General features: G+C 47.3%; 1 protein-coding gene and 1 long non-coding RNA gene across 4 annotated transcripts in view; one reads left to right on the forward strand and one right to left on the reverse strand.

The window, feature by feature from the left end:
• The window catches only part of Schip1 (schwannomin interacting protein 1), a 760,409-nt gene that overhangs the window by 605,376 nt on the left and 132,789 nt on the right, over positions 1-22,244 (forward strand). Inside the window, exons 1-2 of one of the 3 annotated variants that reach the window (XM_052730309.1) lie at positions 18,429-18,597; positions 19,104-19,790. In XM_052730309.1, the coding sequence (XP_052586269.1) occupies positions 19,122-19,790 (669 nt within the window). In that variant the 5' untranslated portion in view covers positions 18,429-18,597; positions 19,104-19,121. Of the gene's footprint in view, positions 1-18,428; positions 18,598-18,781; positions 18,903-19,103; positions 19,791-22,244 lie in introns of those variants that run through there. The other 2 variants (XM_052730310.1, XM_052730308.1) reach the window with 2 other exon arrangements.
• LOC128105303 (uncharacterized) lies at positions 14,866-19,110 on the reverse strand. The gene is made up of 2 exons (XR_008216305.1): positions 19,000-19,110; positions 14,866-17,580 (listed from the first exon to the last, which is right to left on the reverse strand). It is a non-coding gene; the product is annotated as an uncharacterized LOC128105303 (long non-coding RNA).

Genomic DNA, 22,244 nt, shown 5'->3' on the forward strand with positions numbered 1-22,244 from the left:
AGCTCTTACCTGTGATCTCAGTACTCAGGAGGCTGAGGGAGGAAGTTTGCTGTGGGTTTTTAGCCAGCTTGGGGTTACATTCCTACATACATAGGAAAGACAAGGCTACAGTGTGAGACCAGGTCTGAAATGAATGAATATGGCTACTTTGGCTAGTAAAGTGGAGGGAAAACTGGAAGAGCACAGGGATCAAAGATCATGATTCAACAGGATGTCATTCCAGCCGTCCATTACAGAGATGATGGTGGCCTGGATGAGGCACATAGTAGGAAGCTTTCTAGAAGATCCTGCCTTCAAAACAAAGGTTACTGTCAGGCCCAGCTCACAGGTCTATAATCCCAGCACTATTGAAGCAGAGGCAGATGGATCTCTGTGAGTTCCAGACCAGCCAGGACTACACAGTGAGACCCTTTCTCAAACAAAAGAAGCCTACTAAGTCTATACATTAAGAAGTCTTCGTGGCACGGAATTCTAGAACTTAACCTTCCCAGTGCCAGCCAGATCCCCTTGTACTTTTGCCCTGCCATCCACCTGCATTTCAAGATGTTCCTTCCTCAGAGAGAGAATCAATTTGCTTCTAGCTCACAGGGAGAGGTGAAATTGCGTGTGCTCCCTGAACAACAATACGTAATTTCCCGCCACGAAGGGTCAACAGGAATGAGCCTACGTGTATCATTTTACAAAACCTGTGTCTAATCACGTGAATAACAGGTACCAGATCTGCATTTATTCTGCTGAAAGGGTAACATCAAAATAGCTTGAAGAGATTGCAGGCATTTTCCTGCTAATTTTACTACAGTATTAAAACCTTGCAAATAGCTTCCAGGTGCATAAACTCTGTCTCCCCAACCCAGACAGTTTAGCTCCCAGGACTTTAGAGGATCCCCTACTGTCTCTCATCACAGGTACATCCTCTGCATCCCTAAGCAATGGGTCTCCAGACTTTCTCCCAGAAGGTCTCTACAAAGACCCGCAAAGCAATGGGAACCTGTTGATTCACCTTCATAGGCCCCATTTCTCTCCATCCTGTCCACTGGCTGAGCCTACAGCACTGATTAAAAGAGGGAGAGGGAGAGTAGGTGGCTGGCTGCCTGTCCACTGGTAAATGCTTCCACTGGGTGACAGGTGCCTCTGCCGTCATACCTGGGTCCTCCCCACATATGCCCTCAGAGCTGAACATGGTGACTGATCATGATAGGAACTGCCTACCTTCCCTCTAAATCAGTGATTCTCAACCTTCCTAATGCTCCAACCCTTTAATACAGTTCCTCATGGTGTGGTGACCCCCAGCCATAAAATTATTTCATTGCTACTTCAGAACTGTAATTTTGCTACTGCTATGAATCGGAATGTAAATATCTGATATGCAGTATCTGACATGTGACTCCTGAGAAAGGGTTGTTCATCCCCAAAGGTATCGCAGCTCATTGATTGAGAACTACTAATCTAAATGGATAGAGTCGGGTGCTCACCAACTCATATCCTTCCTGCCTTCTACTGTCTGAATGAAACTGAAGGGAAACAGAAATAAGGCCACCACTGCCCCCACCTCCAATCAAATTGTACCTTCTTTAAACTTATTGTGACATCTTTGTCAGCCCAAGAACTAAAAAGCAACTAGGGAGCGGTGTAGCTCAGTGGTAGAGCATGCATGCTTAGTATGCGTGAGGCCCCGGGTTCAATGCCTGACACCTTCACTTTTCAAGACACAAAAGTATTGAAGCAGTCTACCTCTTGCCCAGCCACCTTTCCCTGCACTCAGGAGGCAGAGGCAGAGGGATCCCTGTGAGTTTGAAGCCAGCCTACTCTACATATGAGTTCCAGGACAGCCAAGGCTATGTAGAAAGACCCTGTCTCAAAAAAAACAAACAAAACATAAAAAGCAGCTAGGCTCTCTTATAGTAATAAAACCCCAGAGAGAAGGCTGAGATGTACTTCTGTTTGAGAGTACTTGCCTAGAGTACAGAAAGCCTTGGGTTCCAACCCAACATGCAGCAGGCTTTCTCAGACTGCCAGCCCCCAAATCATGACAGGAAGACTTACTATTAGTTATGAATGCTCGGCCTTAGTTTAGGCTTGGCCCACTAGCTCTTATAACTTATTTTAACCTGTTTCTCTTCATCTACATTTTGCCTCGGGGCTTTTTACCTTTCTTTTATTCTATATGTCCTACTTTCCTGCTTCCTCCATGTCCAGCCGGCTGCGGCTGCCTGGCTGCCTGGCCCTGAGCTCTTCCTGTCTTTCTCCCTTGTCTCTTCCTCCTACTTATTCTCTCTGCCTGCCAGCCCCACCTATCCCTCCTCTGCCTAACTACTTGTCATTCAGCTTTTTATTTGACCAATCAGGTGCGTTAGGCAGGCAAGGTGAAACAGCAACACGTCTTTACATAGTTAACCAATTATTCTGCAACACAAAATAGATGCAACACATCTTTACGTAGTTAAAATATTCTATTCCACAACTCCAGTACCTCATGAACTTAATGTGGTGTTGTGTACCCTTTAATCCCAGCACTGGGCAGGTGGAGGCAGGGGGTCATTTGACTATGTAGTGAGTTCAAAACACAGCAAAACTAAACAAAAGAGTCCTGTCATCTCTGGGTCATGGGTGTGGCCCTACAGGAGGTGACACACCTCACTGCTCAGTCAAGAACAAAGAGGGGGAGGGGACAGCACCTCACTTGTATTTCAGAAAGCAAATACTTCACATGCAGAAATCCTGTCTTACCTAGTAGCTCATCACACAAAATTTGGATAAGGTCATCTTTGGTTTTCAGAAACAAGATGCTGAGGGAGGATTCATTCAAGACTGAGATGCCCGAGAGGCTGATGTGCGGCGGTGCATCCTCTCAGGCTCCTTGAGGCTCTTCTTGCACACCAAACCAGCTACGATGCCCCTGCCCCTCCCCAGCATGACCAGGCTTCACCTTTCTTTGTACCTCTCTCCCAGCCCTCCGGTGTCTGGCAGGGAGCTGCTCTACAGGCTTTTGTGGTTTGTTTGAATCTCCAGCATGGAGCTGTGTACCCGACACTCAGTCGGTGTGCAGTACAGGTTTGCTGTTGAATGAAGGGAAAGGGAGGACGTGGAACAAGAGAGTAAGCCCAACCAACTCAAAGCTATAAGAGCGTTTTTGCTTAACATCATATATTCTTTCCTTCCATACCATCTGACCTTCTTAGAATGAGAAGGCAAGTGAGAGAGAAAGGAGTTTTTGATATTATAACGATAAGTTTTCAGCTGCCACAGTTCTAATACCCATGTCTCCACCAAGATGGACATTTCACACAGATGTTAGAAACATTAGCCTTACCTAAAACTAGTATAAACTTACTAATAAAAATTTCCAGATTCCTTGCTTAACGTAATGCCTCTTTGAGCTCTTCCTAGTCAGGAAAAATAAATTTCTAAATCAGAGAGTTTAAAGTGGCCTGCCTTCTTTGCATAAGCTTGGGGCCTCTCATTCACTGAAATACAGAACTACCAAGACTCACCATTAGAATTACCGAAGAATGTAGTTCAAACTCCTGGCCTGCCCACTCAAGTTACCAAAAAATGGTAAGGCATTGCTGGTGTGGGAGCCAGGTACAACGTACAAACCCAAGTCAGGATAGGAGCTTGGTCTTCAGTCTGAAATAGGACCAGTGGCAGAACTCTGTCCTAGATCAGGGATGCCTTGCTCAAGAGTGTCAGGTCTCAGGAAAGGGTCACATGCAGCCATCTGTGCCGCTGTCTTTCAGACAGCCCCCAGGATTACAGCAGGAACACGGCCCTTCAAAGTGTGTAATCCCCACTGGTGTTCCCTCAGGACATCACATGGATATTTCCTTGAACGTGAGGCAGGATAGTGGCATCTACAACCTCATCATCTGGCCATGATGTGGAGGGCTCATCCATCCATTTTCCTAAGTCCTGTTCGCAATGTGGGTGGCAAAGGTTTTGAACTCAATTATTTTTATTTTCCTGTTCAATTTGTAAAGAAGGAAGTTCCTTGGGCGCTTACTAATTCTATACTGGAAGTGAGCCATGATACAAATGGAGGTTGGAGGGTATGCTGGCTGGTTTTGTGTCAACTTGACACAGGCTGGAGTTATCTGAAAGGAGGGAACCTCAATGGAGAAGATGCCTCCGTAAGATCTGGCTGGAGGGCATTTTCTTAACTAGTGATTGGTGGGGGACAGTTCAGCCGTTGTGAGTGGGGCCATCCCTGGGATGGAGGTCCTGGGTTCTACAAGAAAGCAAAACTAGCAAGCTAGAGGGAGCAAGCCAGCAAACAGTACACCTCCCATGGCCTCTTCATCAGCTCCTCTTCATCACTTCCTGCCCTGCTTGAATTCCTGTTCTGGTTTCCTTCAATGGTGGACTACAATGTAGGAGTACAAGCCAAATAAACCCTTTCCTCCCCAACTCGCATTGGTCATGGTGTTTCATCACAGCAATAGTAACCCCAACTAAGACACACGGCAGTGACAACCCTTGTTCTGGCTCATTTGGGACATATTCTTTTTCGATGTGTATGTATGTTTGGTATAGGAGATTTGATCCAGGGACTTGGGCAACCTGAACAAGTGCGCTCTACCATGAGTTACATCTCCAGCCATGTGAGTGGTTTCTTTTTGAGACAAGGTCTCATGTAGCTCATGTTGGTCTGGAGCTCATTAGGTAGCTAAGGCTGGCTTGAAATTCTGATCCTCCTGTCTCAGCCTCCCCAATGCCAGGGTTACCATCATGTGTCTGTCTCTCTGTCTCTCTGTCTCTGTCTCTGTCTCTGTCTCTCTCTCTCTCTCTCTCTCTCACACACACACACACACACACACACACACACACACACACTACATGCTTCTTGGAAAACACTTTATGGGTGTGGAAAACGATTACATTTAAGGAGAAATACTTTCTCTGCCCACCCTGCTTACTAGGGAGACTCAGCGCACATTCTTTTCCAGAGGGGAAAGGCCCAAGGACCACCTCCCCTCTCTAGAAGCTGGCATTCTGGTACAAGGCAGCCCTTGGGTGAAAGCCTGGGGAACATCAGAGCACGTAAGATGTGGCTGTGACAAAAGCCGGTGCCAGGTGAGCAGCATGCCCTCATCAGCTGCCCTGCCTGGTGTCGCTCCGTGGTCACACTGAGCCCTTTGCTCAGTGTGCCAGCTCAAAATTTCCTCGTGTGTCACTCTTCGTGCGCCTCAGATAGCTCATTTTTCCTGAGCCTGGGCTTAGCCAAGTTCCCCCGCATTTGCCTTCTCTGATCTTTCTGCTAACATCAATCTCTTCTAATTATCTTCTGTTCTGTTTCTTTGAACCCTTTCCAGCTGCTTTCATTTCTCAGGTGTTTAATACAGAATCTGGGTGAGGTTCAGGCTGAGTCAGGTCGAGGCAGCTGCTCATCTCTGGAAGGGGCTAAGATGGTTTGCCAAAGCACCCCCCAGTGGAGAGCCAGGCAAGCCCGGAGCACAGGTGGCACTCAGCGATTCCCACCAATGGGAGGAGTCCATTATGGTGGCTTCTAAATGGCTGGCACGTTCCAGCTGGCACTCGGGTGCTTCCCACCCCACCCTTAGCTCCGGACTCTCTCTGGTCTTTTTCTTTTTTTTTTTTTTTTGTTTAATGGTTATTTTAATGATTATTTCCTTGATGCTGTAGTTTGTGCATTTAAAAAAAATTGAAATTCCTTTTGTTTTTGACCATATATTTAGTTAGTTTGGTTCGTGTGATAGGAATTTGACAGATTACCATTATTTATGAATTATTCTGTCTTATCCCTTGCCAGAAATGACTCCTAATCATTTTAATATTCTCATGTTTTTAAATTCTATTAGAGAGTAGAATCGGCCTCGGTGTTTGTTAATTTTTCAGTTAATGAGCTACAGAGTAAGATTCATGCTGCTTTGATTGTGACGGTTTGGGATGAGGACAGAGAAACTCAGTGTCTTAACATTGGCATGACTATCTGGAACTCACATCCAAATAACCCAGTGGGGTGAGGGAGGTGAGAGGCTCTGGCATGAGACTACCCTGGAGTTGCTGTAGGCAGGAGAGAGCTACATGAGACTCATCCTGCTCCTCAATTACTCAAGTGCTACAAGTGTTTCCATATTAAAAAGAGGGTTTTAAAAAGGGATTTTTTTGTTTTTTACTTTTTGGGGGGCTGAGGGGAGACAATCAAGATAGGGTTTCTTTCTCTGTATAGCCCTGGTTGTCCTGGAACTTGCTTTGTAGACCAGACTGGCCTCGAACTCAGAGATCTGCCTGCCTCTGCCTCCAGAGTGCTGGGATTAAAGGCATGTGCTATCACATCCGGTGGGATTGTTTTTAAAGAGCAGGAAATGGTATAAATAGGCTGAAATCAGAGACTTTCCCGTCATCAAGTTCTCTGCCACCCTCTCCCTGGTCACTGATGCTCCAGAGGACTTGACAGCAAGTTTATTGTTTATTTCAGATTCCACTCATGCCTCCCTTTCTTTTGACGGGTTTCCTAAGCCACCCACAGGAGTTTAATCCCCCTCTAACATCTTTCGTAAAGCACTCTCCAATAATGCTTCCTCTGAGGTTTAGAACCCTGACTGTAATCTGTAATCTCTGGCATCCTTGTTGACTGTAATTGCTGGAAAAATCCTTCTTCCTTCCTAGTTCTTGAGCTCTTTGGCCTTTTTCAAGTCTCTCTCCAGAACCCAGTGCCTGACACATAGGTATCTGGACAAATAAACAATAAAGTAAACAGAAAAATGCATGAATGTATACTATGTTATCTCCTTGGGCAGCAGCTCCCTATGCAGGGACCTTTATCAGCCTCTCCATCCTTTCAGCATCCCTCTCCAGCCACCTGATGACCCAGCTGTCACCCAGTGTCCCCACCTCAGCTAAATCCTTCCTGTTCGGTGCTTCAACCAGACAATCATGTTCTACAGTGTGACACACACTCCTGTTTTGATGCTACTCAGACACATGTGTATTGATAGTCTTCTACTTACATCCACACACTGGGAAGAGGAATTAGTCATCAAACCTGTGATTTCACAGAGAATGTTGTTTAGGATAAAGAAAGTGTAGGTAGTGCTGTGTTAATCGACCTCACCTAGTCTCATAAATCAGGCACAAAACGCTCAGGTGTAATCATAGATGTCTCAAGCCTTCTATAACTGAACTCTTGGCTATGCCTGTTAGAAGCTGACAGCGTGATCGCAGACATACTGAAATATCACTTTCTGAACCTGCAAAGTATAAACACATTTCTTATGAGACAGCACCTCATATAGCCCAGGTGACCTTGAACTCACTATGTAGCTGAGCCTTACCTTGAACTCATCTTCCCGATTCCATCTCCCGATGGCTGGGATCACAGACTTGTGCCATCGTGCCCGACTCTACATGTAAATAGAATTATAAGAGATGAAATGGCTAGAAAACCTTTTGAGCTCTCCACCCACACCCTTACATAAGCTCAGAGTCAGTGTGGGTGAAAGTAAAAACTGTCCGATTGTGTCACGGTTGTGAACTCTTATCTTGGTCAGTAATAATCCAGCCGGAGAGTCAGTGCTGATCCACCTGTTTAATTTATTGTGTCTCTCAAGTGCTGTGTTTGCATTTTTGTTTGTAAAAGTTTAAGAATGCTGCTTATATAAAATTCACTACATTTCATCAAGTCTAATGCGTTACTAATATGGAAAGCACATCATTATTTTAGGTGCTATTAATAATAGGAATGGGGCTGGAGAGATGGCTCAGTGGCGAAGAATGTGTGCTGCTCTTCCCAAGGACCTCAGCTCAGATCCCAGCATCCACTTGGAGCAGCTCACAACTGCCTGTAATTCCAGCTCCAGGGGATCCAACGCCATCATTTCTGGCCCCTGTGAACACCTGCATTCACATGCGCTTACCCACCACATTCCCCACCCCACATACCACATAAATTTTTAAAAAATCATAAAAAAAATGGGCTGGGGGTGGGCCCCAAGAGTAGAGAACTTGCCTAGTGTGCATGAGATCTTGGGTTCAATCCCCAGCACTGACTGACAACATTTCTGTTATTTATTTATCAATCATCATAGCAAGGGGTGTGGCTCAGTAGTAGATCTAACACTGCTTCTAGCACTGTAATAGTAATTGCAAGATGCCATTGATTGCAAGAAACTCCTGATTTCTAAAGTGTGATTTAAATTGTGGGATACAGAATATGCACACCGCTTCTACTTCAGCAGAGAGGTTTGTACTCTATTGATAGTAGTGATATGAAGTTTTCCTTTTGAGTGAGTTTAATTTTAAAACAACCCAATCTAAAGAAAAATGTAATACAGACTTGGATAAAGCAGGACCCCAGAAGTGGTACCCAGGTCTTGGCCTAACTGCTTTTGGCTCCACTTGCCTCAGAGCACCAAGTGCTCCGTGGAGCATGAGAGAAGGATTTGGGTCTAGGTTGAGGAGTGCAACTATACAAAGAAAGGTCTAGAAAGTAGACTCATTACATGTTCTAGAACAATCCACACTTGTCTCTATCTAAATAAAAGCATACTCAGAGATTTGTTTTGTTTTGAATCCATTCTCTAACAAGGAGGGGATTTTTTTTAATTAATTATTTATTAAAGAAAATTGGCTAACAAAACATTTGATCTCTGGGATTATCAAATCAAATCATGGTCTACTCCCCTTTTCTATAATATATTTGCCTCTTAGATTATGAGGAACTTCTATCAAAGTATGTTTCATTGGGAGAGTGCAAGACATGGCCGGTTTCCTGTTTCTCAAATAAGAAAAGTGAGAAAAGAATGGCTTTTGTAGCGTTTGGGGAGACTGCAGTTGCCATTAGGAGTCTGCTGGTACATTGCTTCGTGCTTCTCGGCCTTGTAGCTCCGATTCTGTCCTCAGCCAGGCCACCAACTGCATTTCGCAAAGAGCCAAACAGAATCCCTTGTTCTAATCTGCACTTATTCTTGAAGGTCAATGTGAGTCATTAGCCCCCATGCAACAAAGCGGGAGGTCACAAGGCAGACAGGCCCAGCGGCAGGCACAGAGCCTGCTTTAGTAAACTTCACTGTGAAGCTTCTCATGTAGGTGTAATTGAAAGAGAAATGGAACACATCTCCATATCCTAATAAAGACATTCTTTGTAGTCAGCAAATATGCGCGCAATATTGTGCATCAGCGAACCTGTTACATTATGATAAAATGTAAAGGCCCTAGGAAATCATATATAGGCCACTGGCTATTAGTGTGATTTTAATATGTAATCAGTAACAATTAACAAAGCCAATAATGTGTCTGCAGCTGTTCCTGCTCATTGGTACTAATGATACTAGAAATAGTTCTAAATAGTAATGCCAGTTCAACACTGTCTCTTCTAAGTCCTTTATGTTTATGAATTCTCTCATGGAATAACTTTATAAGGAATATTTTCTGATATTTTTAAAAGTCATTAGCAGCATACACTAAATTTTAAAAGTTAGATATAGAAAAATAAATTTACGTGAATACATGAGTTGACCTTTTCTCCAAGCAGACACATTGGTCAAAGGGCCAAAGATCAAAGAAAAAGAAGGTGGGGTGGAGTGGGCTGGGAAGATGGATCCTCGGATAAAGAGCGTGCTGAACAAGCATGAGGACCTGGGTTCAGATCCCCAGCACACACTTAAAAATGCCCAGACTGTGTGCCTTAGACCCAATGCTTGGGGGAGGGGTGGGAAACAGGCAGACCCCTCCCAGGTGGTCATTAGCCCACCAAGCTAGTCAAAACAGTGAGCTAGTTCCAGGTACAGTGAGAGGCCCTGACTAAAAGACAAGGTGCAGAGCAATAGAAGACACTGGACGTTGTCCACTGGCCTCCATGTATGCCTACACAGACAAGTGTCCCTACACACACACACACACACACACACACACACACACACACACACACACACACAGCCATATATGTGTAGCTGATAAATTAATTTTGTCTTGGTGTCTTTTTTTTTTTTTTTTTTTTTGACGAGATCTCATTTCGAGATCAGCCTGCCTCTGCTTCCCAAGTACTGGTATTAAAGGAGTGCGCCACCATCATGCTGGGTCTTTGTCTTAGTGTCTCTGTGTCAGGATTCGGGATTTGGTGCAGGTGGTGTGCTGAGAAACAGTAAGGAAGGAGGTGCTAAGTAGGATGTGTAATCAGAAAGTCCACTCTCAGCCTGGTGGAAGCACAGAATAAATCCCATCCTAGAGGAGAGCTGGGAGTCCCTTAGCCAAGCACAGTGGCTGCAGAGTAGGTGTCCAGGCCTACTTGGAGCAAAAGTAGCTCAAACTCCATGCGGTGGTGTGACTGGAAGGCAGTGGGGCAGAGTGGCTTTCATGTTCGCACCATGAACAATTGAGTCCAGAAAGTTACACAAAGGTGTGCCATTTCCTCTCATGACCCCCCAAATTTATAAGATGAAAAATGAAAGGTTTTCCACTTAATTTTTTTTTTTTTTTGGTTTTTCGAGACAGGGTTTCTCTGTGTAGCTTTGCGCCTTTCCTGGAACTCGCTTTGGAGACCAGGCTGGCCTCGAACTCACAGAGATCCGCCTGGCTCTGCCTCCCGAGTGCTGGGATTAAAGGCGTGCGCCACCACCACCCGGCAACTTAATTTTTTTTCTTTACCGTTTCCTTTAGTTTTTTAGCCCAGAAAGTTCAAATGCCAACTCCCTGACAAATTTGCATAGAATCAATTTCCCATTAAAAACACATAAGCTTTTAAGGTATTGCTCTTTTTGACCTTTTCTGCCCAGTCTGCTTCCTGCAGAAAACATAGAGATGAATTCCCTCACTCTAGGCTGGTTCTCTTTTTCTTTCTTTCCTTTTGTCCTAGGGAACAAACCCAGAGCTTTGGAATATTGTTATTTGACAAACTGGAGATTCAGGCAGCTTCAACCCATGCTTTCTACCACCTTTTCATTTTTATTTATTTATTTGTCATGTACACGGTGCTTTGCCAGCTTGTATAGCTGTGTACCACATATGTGCCCTGCAGACCAAAAGAGGTCACCGGGTCCCCTGGGACTGGTGTTACAGAGGGGCGTGAGGCACCATGTGCTAAGAATCAAACCCAGGTCCTCTTAGCCACTCAGACATCCCTCCACCCTTCTATTAGCTTTTTAATACAAGTAACTGTAGCCAGGTATGGCAGTGCATGCATTTAATCCCAGCACTCAGGCAGAAGAACGTGGATTTCTGTGAGTTTGAGGCCAGCCCATTCTACATAGTGAGTTCCAGACCTGCCAGAGTTGCACAGTGAGACCTTGTCTCACAACAAAGCAAGTAATTATGCCTTTCTTTATGAATTTTATGAATTCATCTATTACTCCAAACATTAGCAGTCTCTTAGATATTTTCTGATTTTTAAATTTACTACACATTATTTTTATTGAGACATTTTTGTTGAAATGTTTGGGAGTTTATTTAAACCAAGTAGCTTTCAATTGACAGAGCAATGCCACCAAACATGCATACCTTCATTTGAAATTCTGGGCAGATTTGGATAAAATGAACATCTTTCCCAAAGTTCACTTAGCCCTTGACAATTACCTTCTAAGTTGGCTGGGACACTTTGGAGAATGAAAACTTAGTGTTGACAATTAGGCCAAGATAGCAGGGATGGAGTGGGACCATCCCCTCAAGACTGCAGGGATGGAGCAGGACCATCCACACAAGACAGCAGGGATAGAGCAGGACCATGCCCTCAAGACTGCAGGGATGGAGCAGGACCATCCACACAAGACAGCAGGGATGGAACAGGACCAGCCGCACTAGTCTTATAAGATGCCAGTTCCTCAGCTCTGATTTTACAGACAAATTCTGGGTGCCTAGAGCTAAGAACTGAGGTTCAAGTGACCATCCAGTGATAGGCAAAAAGAATAAACCTGCTTTTGGTATTAAGTTTGAAACTTGCATGCCTGTATGCCAGGCTGTGCAGCTCACTGGTGCAATGACTCTGCCCTGGCCTCCCCGGTTGCCCTAGTGCTCACTCTGTGCATTTACAGATGAAGCTTCAGCAGTTTCTAGGCTCAGACAATTTCATACAGTTCCCTTTCACAAGGTGCCACTGGGCCAGGGAGCTGCAGGGACTGCCTTGTCTGTAAATGCAGGGATGTTAACATCCAGTGCCAAGGTTCTTGGCAAAGTTCCCTTCTGCTCTCCAAGCTGTGACCACTGTCTATGGCAATGCCAGCAGCCAAGTCGGATCATGAAGTGACAAGAACAGAGTTCTCACCTCCCTGAGCCTCCTGCAAAGATGCTCTTCAGCATGCATAAGACAGAGAAACCAAAGGCTTAAAGAGGCAGCTTATCTTGTCCTGGGGTCAAAAGACACAGGCTTCTGTGCCTATCACTTGGGATGCCATTGTGAGCCCTTGGATCAAGTGACCTACAACCTTCCCCAGCTTGTCCTAAATTACACCTCCTAGTAATCAAAACAACAACAACAACAACAAATTAGCTCAGGGTTCCTTCCAGACTTACCTTTTCAAAACTGCTGTGGACTTTAAGACTGTGGAAGATGATGGCAGAAAACCTCTGCAAAAATAAAGTTTAAGCAGTTGACTTGTTCGTTCCTTTATTAGAAGTACAGCAAACTCCCTCTCCTGTTCTCATCAAAAGAGAGCAAAGTTCCTACTAACAGATTCTCAGCAGGGCCTCTGGATACTGTTGTGTGCATTGCACAATGCACATTCCCAGAAGGTGCCATTGACTTCGACATCTATGTGAACAGTGCCAAGTGGTTCCACCGACAGGGACCTATTGTGCAGGTGAGGGCCTGATGGACATCTTTATGTGACTTTTCTCTGATAAAGATGCTATCTTGGCTGAGCCTAGCCTTTTTTGTTCACTGATACCTACAAAGCATGCTTGGTAATCTTCCTGATAAACACACACACTCCCCATTTCTGTAAGACCCAAACTGTCCGTCAGTCTAGGGGTCCTGGGATCAGATTTGGAAAGCATGTCACTGGATCTATTTTGTAAGTACTATTTGGTCTAGCTCTAGTCATTGAAGAATGTATAATGTACAATCACATCATTTAGTGGAGAATCAAAACCTTTAAGATGTATATTTTAACTCTTATTTTATTATAATTATTTGTGTGTGGTGAGGGGGATGTATGTTTGGAAGTCAGAGGACAATATGGAATTGGTTCTCTCCTTCCATCTGTACATGTATTTCAGGAGCAAACACATTGCCAGGTTAATGTAGCAAGTTCCTATATCTGCTGAGCCATCTCTTGCTGGCCCAAGAGGTGAGTTTTAAACGAATTTTTCTATTAAAGTATAGCACTGTCATTGGGGGGAAAAGGAAATATAATCTTAGATATACTTGGGGCTCCATCTCCAAAATGTATGCACAGATAGGCTAGTAAGTGAAAACTGACTCCTTGTGGATGTACCATGCACCCAAGGGGCTCTACCTGCTTAGCAGACATATACTTCGGTTTTAGATTAATGCAAGAAATGAATTTGATATCTTTTGATAAGGAAGGTGGTAAAAAGACTGAGAGACATTTTTATACCACATTTCCCATCTTTTCTGGGATGAAATCCATAGGGTCTTTAGACTGGAAGAAGCTCATTTACTTCCAGACAGTTAACCAATCTCTGCTATTTGCCAAATGCCCTCAACATGCAGTCCATCCTCTTTCATCTACAAACTGTGGTCATAAAGTTGTTTAGAGACTGGGCTGGGAACAAGGCCCAGATGTTCCACATCTAGGACACTTCGCCCTGCAGAGCTGTTCCATATCCCCACAGCTATACACAGGTGATGAAACAGCCGAACATCTGTGTCCTGTGTGTGACTTGCATGGAATTCACATAATAAAGATGAAACACAGACCCTTTGCTAGCCAGCTCTTTTTTCCTATACATGCCACAATGTAAAGAAGGTTCCGTGTCAGGGCTAATCATTTCAGAATTAGCATGGAGATTTTACAAACGATCCTTTCCCTCCTTACGACTCATGTCAATCATATCTTTGCTCAGAGGCTACCCCTGCAAATTAAAATCCTGGAAACGGGACTAGCCCTGAGGTGTGTGACCATCCCAGCCCCACCGTTTGAGTATGAATCCAGTTTCCAGTCCCTGACAAATGAATACCCCAAACTGACCTTGGATGGCTTCCTCCTTAAAGGATTTGTTTAGGAGACAGGGAGGAACTCAACACACAGTGCCAACAGCAATATGGTATTTCCTTTCTACATGAAGGAAGTAGGAAGTATGAAGTGTCTGTACTCTTCCTTTAAAACATTTTTTAAATTTATTCATATGAGTGTTTGGCCTTCATGTATGTATGTGTACCTTGAACATGCCATGCTCTTGGAGGCCAGACGTGGGTTTTGGAGTTAAAGAGACTGTGAGCAACCATGTGGATGCTGGAAATGGAATCCAGGGTCCTTGCAAGAGCAGCAAACACTCTTAACCACTGAGCCATCTCTCCAGCCCCTGTACTCCTCCTTTTCCAGCTTAATCTCTAATTTGTTGAATATTGCTGAACTTAGAGAGGCCAAGCACTGTGCCTGCCAATGCTTTAGACACAGACACAAACATGGCCCTCAGAGCCTTTCCAAGTAGGAGACAGAGCGATAGACGGAGGATGCTACAAGGAGACCCTTTCTGAGATTTTTTTTTTTCCCTAGTAAATCGATCCACACGGGACCAAGAGCTACTAAGCTTGTAGATAAGGGAATAAGAATCCTAAATCCAAACTACCCAGTGTCAAGTCCTGGCTCAGCCACCTGCCTCACCAGTCTGTGACACTGGGCAAATGAGGTCACTGTCCTCGACCTCTTCACAAGCAAATGAGTAAGAAAATAGTTTCCTCATGGAAAATTTGAGGATCAAATGCATTAGAAAGTATTAATAATAACTCCAACATCAAATGTCTATCAAGCTTTTATTCTTTTCACAGCCCAACTGTCCATGGAGTTCAGAGTATTTTCTCTTCCACACTGGAACCCCATCCCACTTAAGGATTTTAAAGTCACCATAGCAAAGTATAAAGATATAACTAGGCTTTGTTTTACATAAGTTAGAAGAGTATTTTTGAGACTGGGTCTAAAATTTGGAACCCAAGTGGTTGAGGCCAGGGATGAGTCGAAAGGCCTGAGATGCCAGCTTCCACCTGAGCCAGTGTCACCACCACCCCATTTCAGATGGCTTTGGGGATCGAACTCAGAGCCTCTGGTATGCTAGATCAGCCTTCTTCTAACCGTTGAACTGTACCTCTAGCACCCTAGAATAGGATTTTCACAAAGTAAGAGTTTCATGAAACATACACTTATTTAGTTAGTTAGTTAGTTAGTTAGTTTTTCAAGACAGGGTTTCTCTGTGTAGTTTTGGTGCCTGTCCTGGATCTCCCTCTGTAGACCAGGCTGGCCTCGAACTCACAGAGATCCGCCTGGCTCTGCCACCCGAGTGCTGGGATTAAAGGCGTGGGTCACCACTGCCTGGCTACGTACACTTATTTTTATACAGATGTGTGACCTGAGCTTTAACATAAAATGTAGTTCTTACTCTGAGGCTATTCGAGAAGCAAAGTGATTAAACAGCGTCATTGACAATGTGCGTCACACGTGTCCTCTGACCCAGGTGAGCAGCGTGAAGCAGTCAAACCATCCAGGAGGAAATGACATGTTGGCTGAGACTTGGGATGAATAAAAATTGTCAAAATAAGCTGGAAGTCATGGGAAGCAGGTTCTTTAGAGGCAACCATCATGGAGTTTTGGTAGTCAGGGAGAGATCTGCACTTTTAGGAAGGCTACTCTTGGCTGCATACTTGGGGTGAGGGCAGTGGGTGTGCCAGAGGGATCGACTCTTCCGGCACAGTGTTGGCAAAATTGACAACACTGGAATTGTTGGAGAAGGTTCTGGATGTAGGACTCTCTCCTGTCCTACATCTCTGATGTCTGAGAAAGGCTCCCTACAGAGGAAGACAAGACTTTGCAAATCATTTCTCCATCCTGCTGGACCTAGCTGCTAACTATTGCAGCCTTGAAGCTGGCAGGCCTTCCTGTTCCAAAGTGGGAGGGTTCTTGGCAGGAGGTGGCAGGCTGGAAACAGAAGGGTAACTGGGCTGGCCAAGCACTTTCCATGAAGAGTGGGGAAAAGAAAACTGGGTACTTCCGATCTGATCCAGTTTATCTGGTCAGAAAAGAAAATGAAATTACAGATAATTCCAAGATGTTTATAGTTGGCTTTGAAAATACCATGCATTTTTTGGCAGCGCGTTTACCTTGCCAAATGTTTCATTTAGGTTTTGTTTTTTATTTCCTGACCACAGACCATCTGAGCAGCTGCGGAGTAAGTGTACCAGCTGTGTGGGTGGGTGGCTCCAGAGGCCCTACTGTTTAAAAACCGAACTGTCCCTACAATGCTCCTGTCACCCCAACAGATCAATATGTGACCACATGCATCTGGCACAGAGCAGCTAGCTCTGTGTATGTGTGTGGTGTCTGTATGTGTGCACACATGGGCATGCAGGTATACCTGCCTGTGTGGGAATGTGTGGGGCCAGAGGTTGACATCAGGATGACATCCTCAGCTACTTCACCTTATTTATTTATTTATTTATTTATTTATTTATTTATTTATTTAGTTCGTTATTTTGAGACAGGGTCTCTCTCTGAACCTAGGGCTTGCAGTTTGGGGTAGCCTGGTTCTCAATATCAGGGATCTTGCATGTCTCCACCCCCAAAACCCCCCACCCCCCACCCTCGCATGCTGGGGTTACAGAGAGCACCCAGATCCTGGCTTTTACTGAAAACACTTGACTCACTGAGTCATTTCTCCAGCCCTCTAGGTGGCCTTTCTTGATCTCAGCTTTGCCATGGCCCATGGTGATCTTCCCATGCATCCCTGCATGTCACAGAATACAGGACCTCCGCCATACCCCTCAATGGCAGCCAGCAGTCCACAGCAACCTCATAGCAAACCATATTTGGGGCCCTAAGCAGGCTGTTTACAGATGTTAGTGTGAATTGTATGTTAAGTCATAACCAGTGGCTCCTGACTGAAGAGCTAGCCAGACCAGAAAGGCCTCTTTTCCTGTTACTCACAGGATTGTTGCTTCCAGACAAGTCAAATAAAAGGGTTGCTTACATTTCCTGGCCAGGGGCTTAGCTAAGGAGAGGAAATCACTGAGACAAAGGGTCTCTCCACCAAGTCCCCACTAGAGCCTAAATGGCCAGGGTGGCAGCCACTCCCTACCAAAGAATCCCAAGCATGCTTCTGCTCCTCCATTTGAAAGGTGCCAAGCAAGGGTGGGGGGTTGGTCCAGACTAACCCCTGCTGGAATAAATTAGTTACAGCCCTAAATCTGGAAGTCCAAAGAAACTGGTTGTCTCCATTCCATTGTAGAGTTAAGCATTCTTTCATCCTCACTGCAGAGGAGGGCATTTCCTAAATCACTTCTTACAAGGGCAAAGCTGCTCAGAGGAAATTTTTAGTCCTTAAAAGGTATTCCGCAGCCCATCTACAGTTCCCAAGCAAATATTTTCACATCAACCCTCTTCCTAGAGAAGGGTTGGCAAGTTCAGGTAGCTCGTGTGTGGTTCTGGAAAACTCCCCATAGATTGTCTTTGATTCAATTTCCTGAAGAAGAAGAAAAAAAAAAATCAAGGAAGCAAAGCCAGCCAGTGTGCCAGGGGCACCAACACTCAGGACTGCCTTTCCCTCTTCTTTACTGTCTTCTGGATCCCTTCGGTCGGAAGGGATGTTTGGCCCCCACCTTCAAGATAAATCTCCACCACACTTCCCGACCTCCACTCCAGATGACAGTCCCAGCTCACCCCCACGCCCACCCCCACCCCATAGCCGTACATACACCTCGCTGAGGTCATCCTCAGTGTCGCTGGGAAGGGGAAGGAAACGTGAGCAAAAGCAACAGGTTCCACCCACTGCCTGAACTTGGAAGTGGATACCAGGGCGCGGTGAAGGGAGAGGAAGCGGCAAGGGAGGAAGGTGGAAAGGAAATGCTGAGCCTGACCACTGGGCACCGGTCACTTGAGCTCCCAAACGGCTTGTGTTTTTGCTTGTGAGGGGGACAGGAGGTCCTTTCCAGGGTCACTTGGGGACTTCCGCGTGGACAGAGAGGCACCGGGCCCGCGCGGCCCTCCAGGAGGCTTTGGGTGGGTAAAGAAGCCAGCGAAGAGGCCTTGAGGTGCGTTCACGCACACGGCACCCTCCCCAGGGCGCGGCTCACTCTCGGCGAGGTCTGCAAGCCTAGCGCGCGTAGTCCCCACCCGCCGCCCTCCGGCCTTTCCGAGCTCTCCTAGCCGGCCTCTAGCTCCAGCCTCCGGCGGGGGAAACCGGGAGAGCGGACTGCGCCGCACCCCGCAGCCTCTGGGCATGCTCCGTGGCGGGACCGGCTCTGCCGCCGCCGCCGCCGCCGCGGGGAGGGCGCGTCCTCCCTCCCCCAGGGCGGCGGCGCCTGCAGCGACTATCGCTGCGTCCTGGCCCCGCACACCTTTGGCGGAAGCGGGAGTTGAGGGGTGCCATCCTGCCGGGAGTGGGCCGAGAGCGCCCCCCGTGCCCATCCTTCCCGAGAGGGACCGGCCGAGGAGGCGCGCAGGCGGGATGCGCCCTGCGACTACTGCGGTTCCTTAGAAAGTAAAGCTGAGCTCGCCCGGCGCGGGGCTGCGGGCGGCTGTCGGGAGGGGGCGGGGCGGGGCGGGGCCAGGTGGGGGGTGGTCCCAGTGCCCCAGCGAGGTGCGAAACCAGTTTCTACCTCCCTCTTCTCGGGTCCCGCCCCCAGGGAATCAGAATTCAGTGGGAAAGTGTCTGGGAGAATCCTTGGGGCGGAGTGCTAGGACGCGCCTGGCGCAAAATGGTTAACACTAAGTCCGCGCGCGCCCCTAGGCTAGGAGGGTGAAAAGTGCGTGCCCGTGGCTGCGCACCCCTTTGCGAATTTGCGGGTTAGTTACCCGGAGGAAGTCAACTTGTGCGGGGAAGGGTGGGGGCAGCTCAGGCTGCTGCTGGCTCCCGCCCCCAGGCCTCTTAGGGAGAACGTACCTCACGGCAAGCGGACGCCGCGCGCGCGGGGAGGTCGGGGCGGGCAGCGGGCGGCCGGAGCAGGCTCGACCCGGCCACTCACTATCTCTGCCTCCTCCCCGCAGGATTACCGAGAGGATGGGATGGATCTAGGCAGTGACGCCGGCAGCAGCAGCAGCAGCAGCCGCGCCAGCTCACAGTCCAACTCCACCAAAGTGACCCCTTGCTCCGAGTGCAAATCCTCATCGTCGCCGGGGGGCAGCCTGGACTTGGTGTCTGCTCTGGAGGACTATGAGGAGCCCTTCCCGGTCTACCAGAAGAAGGTGATTGATGAGTGGGCTCCGGAGGAGGACGGAGAGGAGGAGGAAGAGGAGGACGATCGAGGGTATCGGGATGACCGCTGTCCGGCCCGGGAGCCCGGGGACGTGAGCGCCAGGATCTGCAGCAGCGGCAGCGAGGGCAAGAGCGCCACCACCACCATGCCGTCCCCGATGCCTAACGGCAACCTCCACCCGCACGACCCCCAAGACCTCAGGCACAATGGCAACGTGGTTGTGGCCGGCCGGCCCAGCACCTCCCGGGCTCCCCGCCGAGCCATCCAGAAGACCCAGCCTCCCGGGAGCCGGCGCGGAGGCCGAGGCCGGGCAGCTGGGGGGCTCTGCGTTCAGCCTCCGGACGGTGGGACGTGCGTCCCGGAAGAGCCCCCGGTGCCCCCGATGGACTGGGAGGCTTTGGAAAAGCATCTGGCCGGGCTGCAGTTCCGGGAGCAGGAGGTGCGAAACCAGGGTCAGGCGAGGACCAACTCCACCTCTGTAAGTTGGCCCGGGTGCGTGCCCACGCGCGCACACCCGCGTATACACCTCGCGCGCAGCCCACACGCCCCTTCTCCGCGCTCCCGCCGGTGGTGGCCCCATTCATCCTTTCCCAAGGGTGGGGGCTGGGCCGGAGAGCCTGCCTCCTGTTCCCCTGGGGTACGCTTGCTGTCTGTGAGCTGTCTGGGTTTACAGGATGGGCGGAGAGAAGGGAGGGGCAGCCAGAGGGCAGCGGAAAGTCGGGCTAGAGGAACCAGCGACTCATTTTGATGGAATTACTTATGGGGACTAGGTTGTGAGTCACTTGCCTGAAAATAAATCTAGGGAGATTTTCTCACCGAAGCCAGCCCCTGCGGGGACTATTTCACACTGTAATAGTTGTGGCTTTGTCCATCCTGGTGGGTCTTCCAGCGTTTCACTCACGTCTCGCCCTTAGCCGGGCTATGCCTGTGCACGCCTGTGCACATGCACGCAGTCGCCTGCCCACACCTCAGATCTGGCAACCGGGTGTGTTCCATCCCGGCTCCTGGATTTGGATGGATTAAAGGCCCTCCTGACTTTCTTCCGTGAAACCTGAGCGATTGCTGACCTGGAGGGACCGGGTGAATTGAACTGCCAGAATGAGGGAGGGGGCTGTTGCCTCTGTTGCCTGACTCACTCCCTGTCGGCGAATCCCTTCTTGTTTTGATAAAAGAACCACTTATAGTTCCTTACCGGAGGCTACTGCCTCAATTCAGGAAAAGCCAGACAGGGAGGGGTGCCGGCGTGGAGGGGAAGGAGGGAGAGAAGGAGGGCTGCATCTATAATAAGCTCAGGCAGGTTTGTACTTGTCTCAACATCTTTTTTTTTTCTTTCTGCCCGAGAGGAGAGCAGATAAATGACTCAAAGGAAGAACATCATGAATGTAGCTCCCCCTTTTTATCACTGTTTGAGATAAAGCAACAGTTGTAATTTGAAATCATTAGTGATATCCCTAAATAGGGCTGAAGGGCACAGTTGAAATGAGCTGCTTTCTGTGTGCGGCAGCTGTGTGGCAGTGTAGGCAAACGCTTGCCTTGCAGGTGTAATTTGGCCGCTCTGAATCTCCAGGGCTCCTGGAAATTGGGTGCGTGCACTTTTGACTTCAGGGGTGAGGGTGGTAACAGGGTCTCGCAGAGGAATTGGCACGGTTTCTGTCAGTTAGCGCCCTTGGTTGACAGAGCCCATTGGTTAGCGTCCCTTGAGGGATGACCTATTAAATTAATAATCCCAGCTGTTTATAAGTTTACCATGTCTCACTAACAGACGTGGAATCTTTCCATTACAGCCACTGCTCTTTCTTGTCCCTGGCAAAAGGAAACATCTTTCCCCATTAAATTCCCAGGATTTGAGCCATGATTGAAGATCAGCAGTTACATGGCTGTAACTGGGCTGAGATTCTGGTAAGGTGAGATACGGGAAGACTGTCTGCCCTGTGAGAACTTGACATTTAAAGGCTTGCCTGACAGTCTGCTCATCCCAGTGCTCACAAATGCCCTTGTTGTTGTGGCTTCGTTATTGGGCCCATCTCTAGAACCTAAGGTACCCACTCACTTCATCAACAATTTGGAGTTTCTTCCTCCTAATTTCCCAGATTCCCAGGCCCCCAGCTCTCCTAAAAATATATGCTCTTGATATTTTTAGAAGTCATTGCGTTTTTATTTTTATTTTTTAAAAAGTTTCCATATATATATATATACATATATAATATGTATTATATGCTATATATCCACCATATATATATATGGGATGTGTGTGTGTGCCAAGGTCCACATGTAGAGGTCAGAGAAAAACCTTTGGGACTCTGTTCCTTCTTCACATAGACCCTGAGGATTAGGCACTGGACACAAGGCATGGTGGTGCTTTAACCTGCTGAACCATTTCACAGGCTGGTTTTGGTTTGTGTTTGGATAAAGCTGTTACTCCATGTTTGCTTAGATTGGTGCTTTCAAACTAAGTTATCCGTGAAATTACCATAATGCTTAGAAGCATTGTAGTGCGTACATCCGCAACCACAGAAAGCATGCTGGTTTCTATGACTTTGCTTTTGTCTATGCACTGTGTGATGGTCTAGAGTTTGTTACTGCGGGTTCCTGTTAGAAAAGTTTTAAAAACGCCATTCACATCCTGTTTAGCATTGCCTGGAATAAGCAACCATAAGTACAGGAACCTAAGAACAGCGAATAGTTGGTGTAGAAGGCCTACCTTGAAGGAGACGGTCTAGTCCAGCGGTATTTGGATGCTCTTTAGAATGTTGTGTGTCAACACGTTCATTGGGCTGCGTGCATCCATGAGCAGGAGGGGTAAGATGCAAAGGGAAGGGAAGGCTCTTTACCAGGTGCTCCAGGGGCCACCTCACCATTTGTCCTTGCTGTTACCCCTTTAGTTGAGTAATCGGTTTGGTTCCTCAGATTCTTCCAGACTCGGTTCAGCTCT

Source organism: Peromyscus californicus, unplaced genomic scaffold (genome assembly GCF_007827085.1).
Source record: "Peromyscus californicus insignis strain IS unplaced genomic scaffold, ASM782708v3 Scaffold_9__1_contigs__length_137607984, whole genome shotgun sequence".
NCBI classification, from domain to species: domain Eukaryota; kingdom Metazoa; phylum Chordata; class Mammalia; order Rodentia; family Cricetidae; genus Peromyscus; species Peromyscus californicus.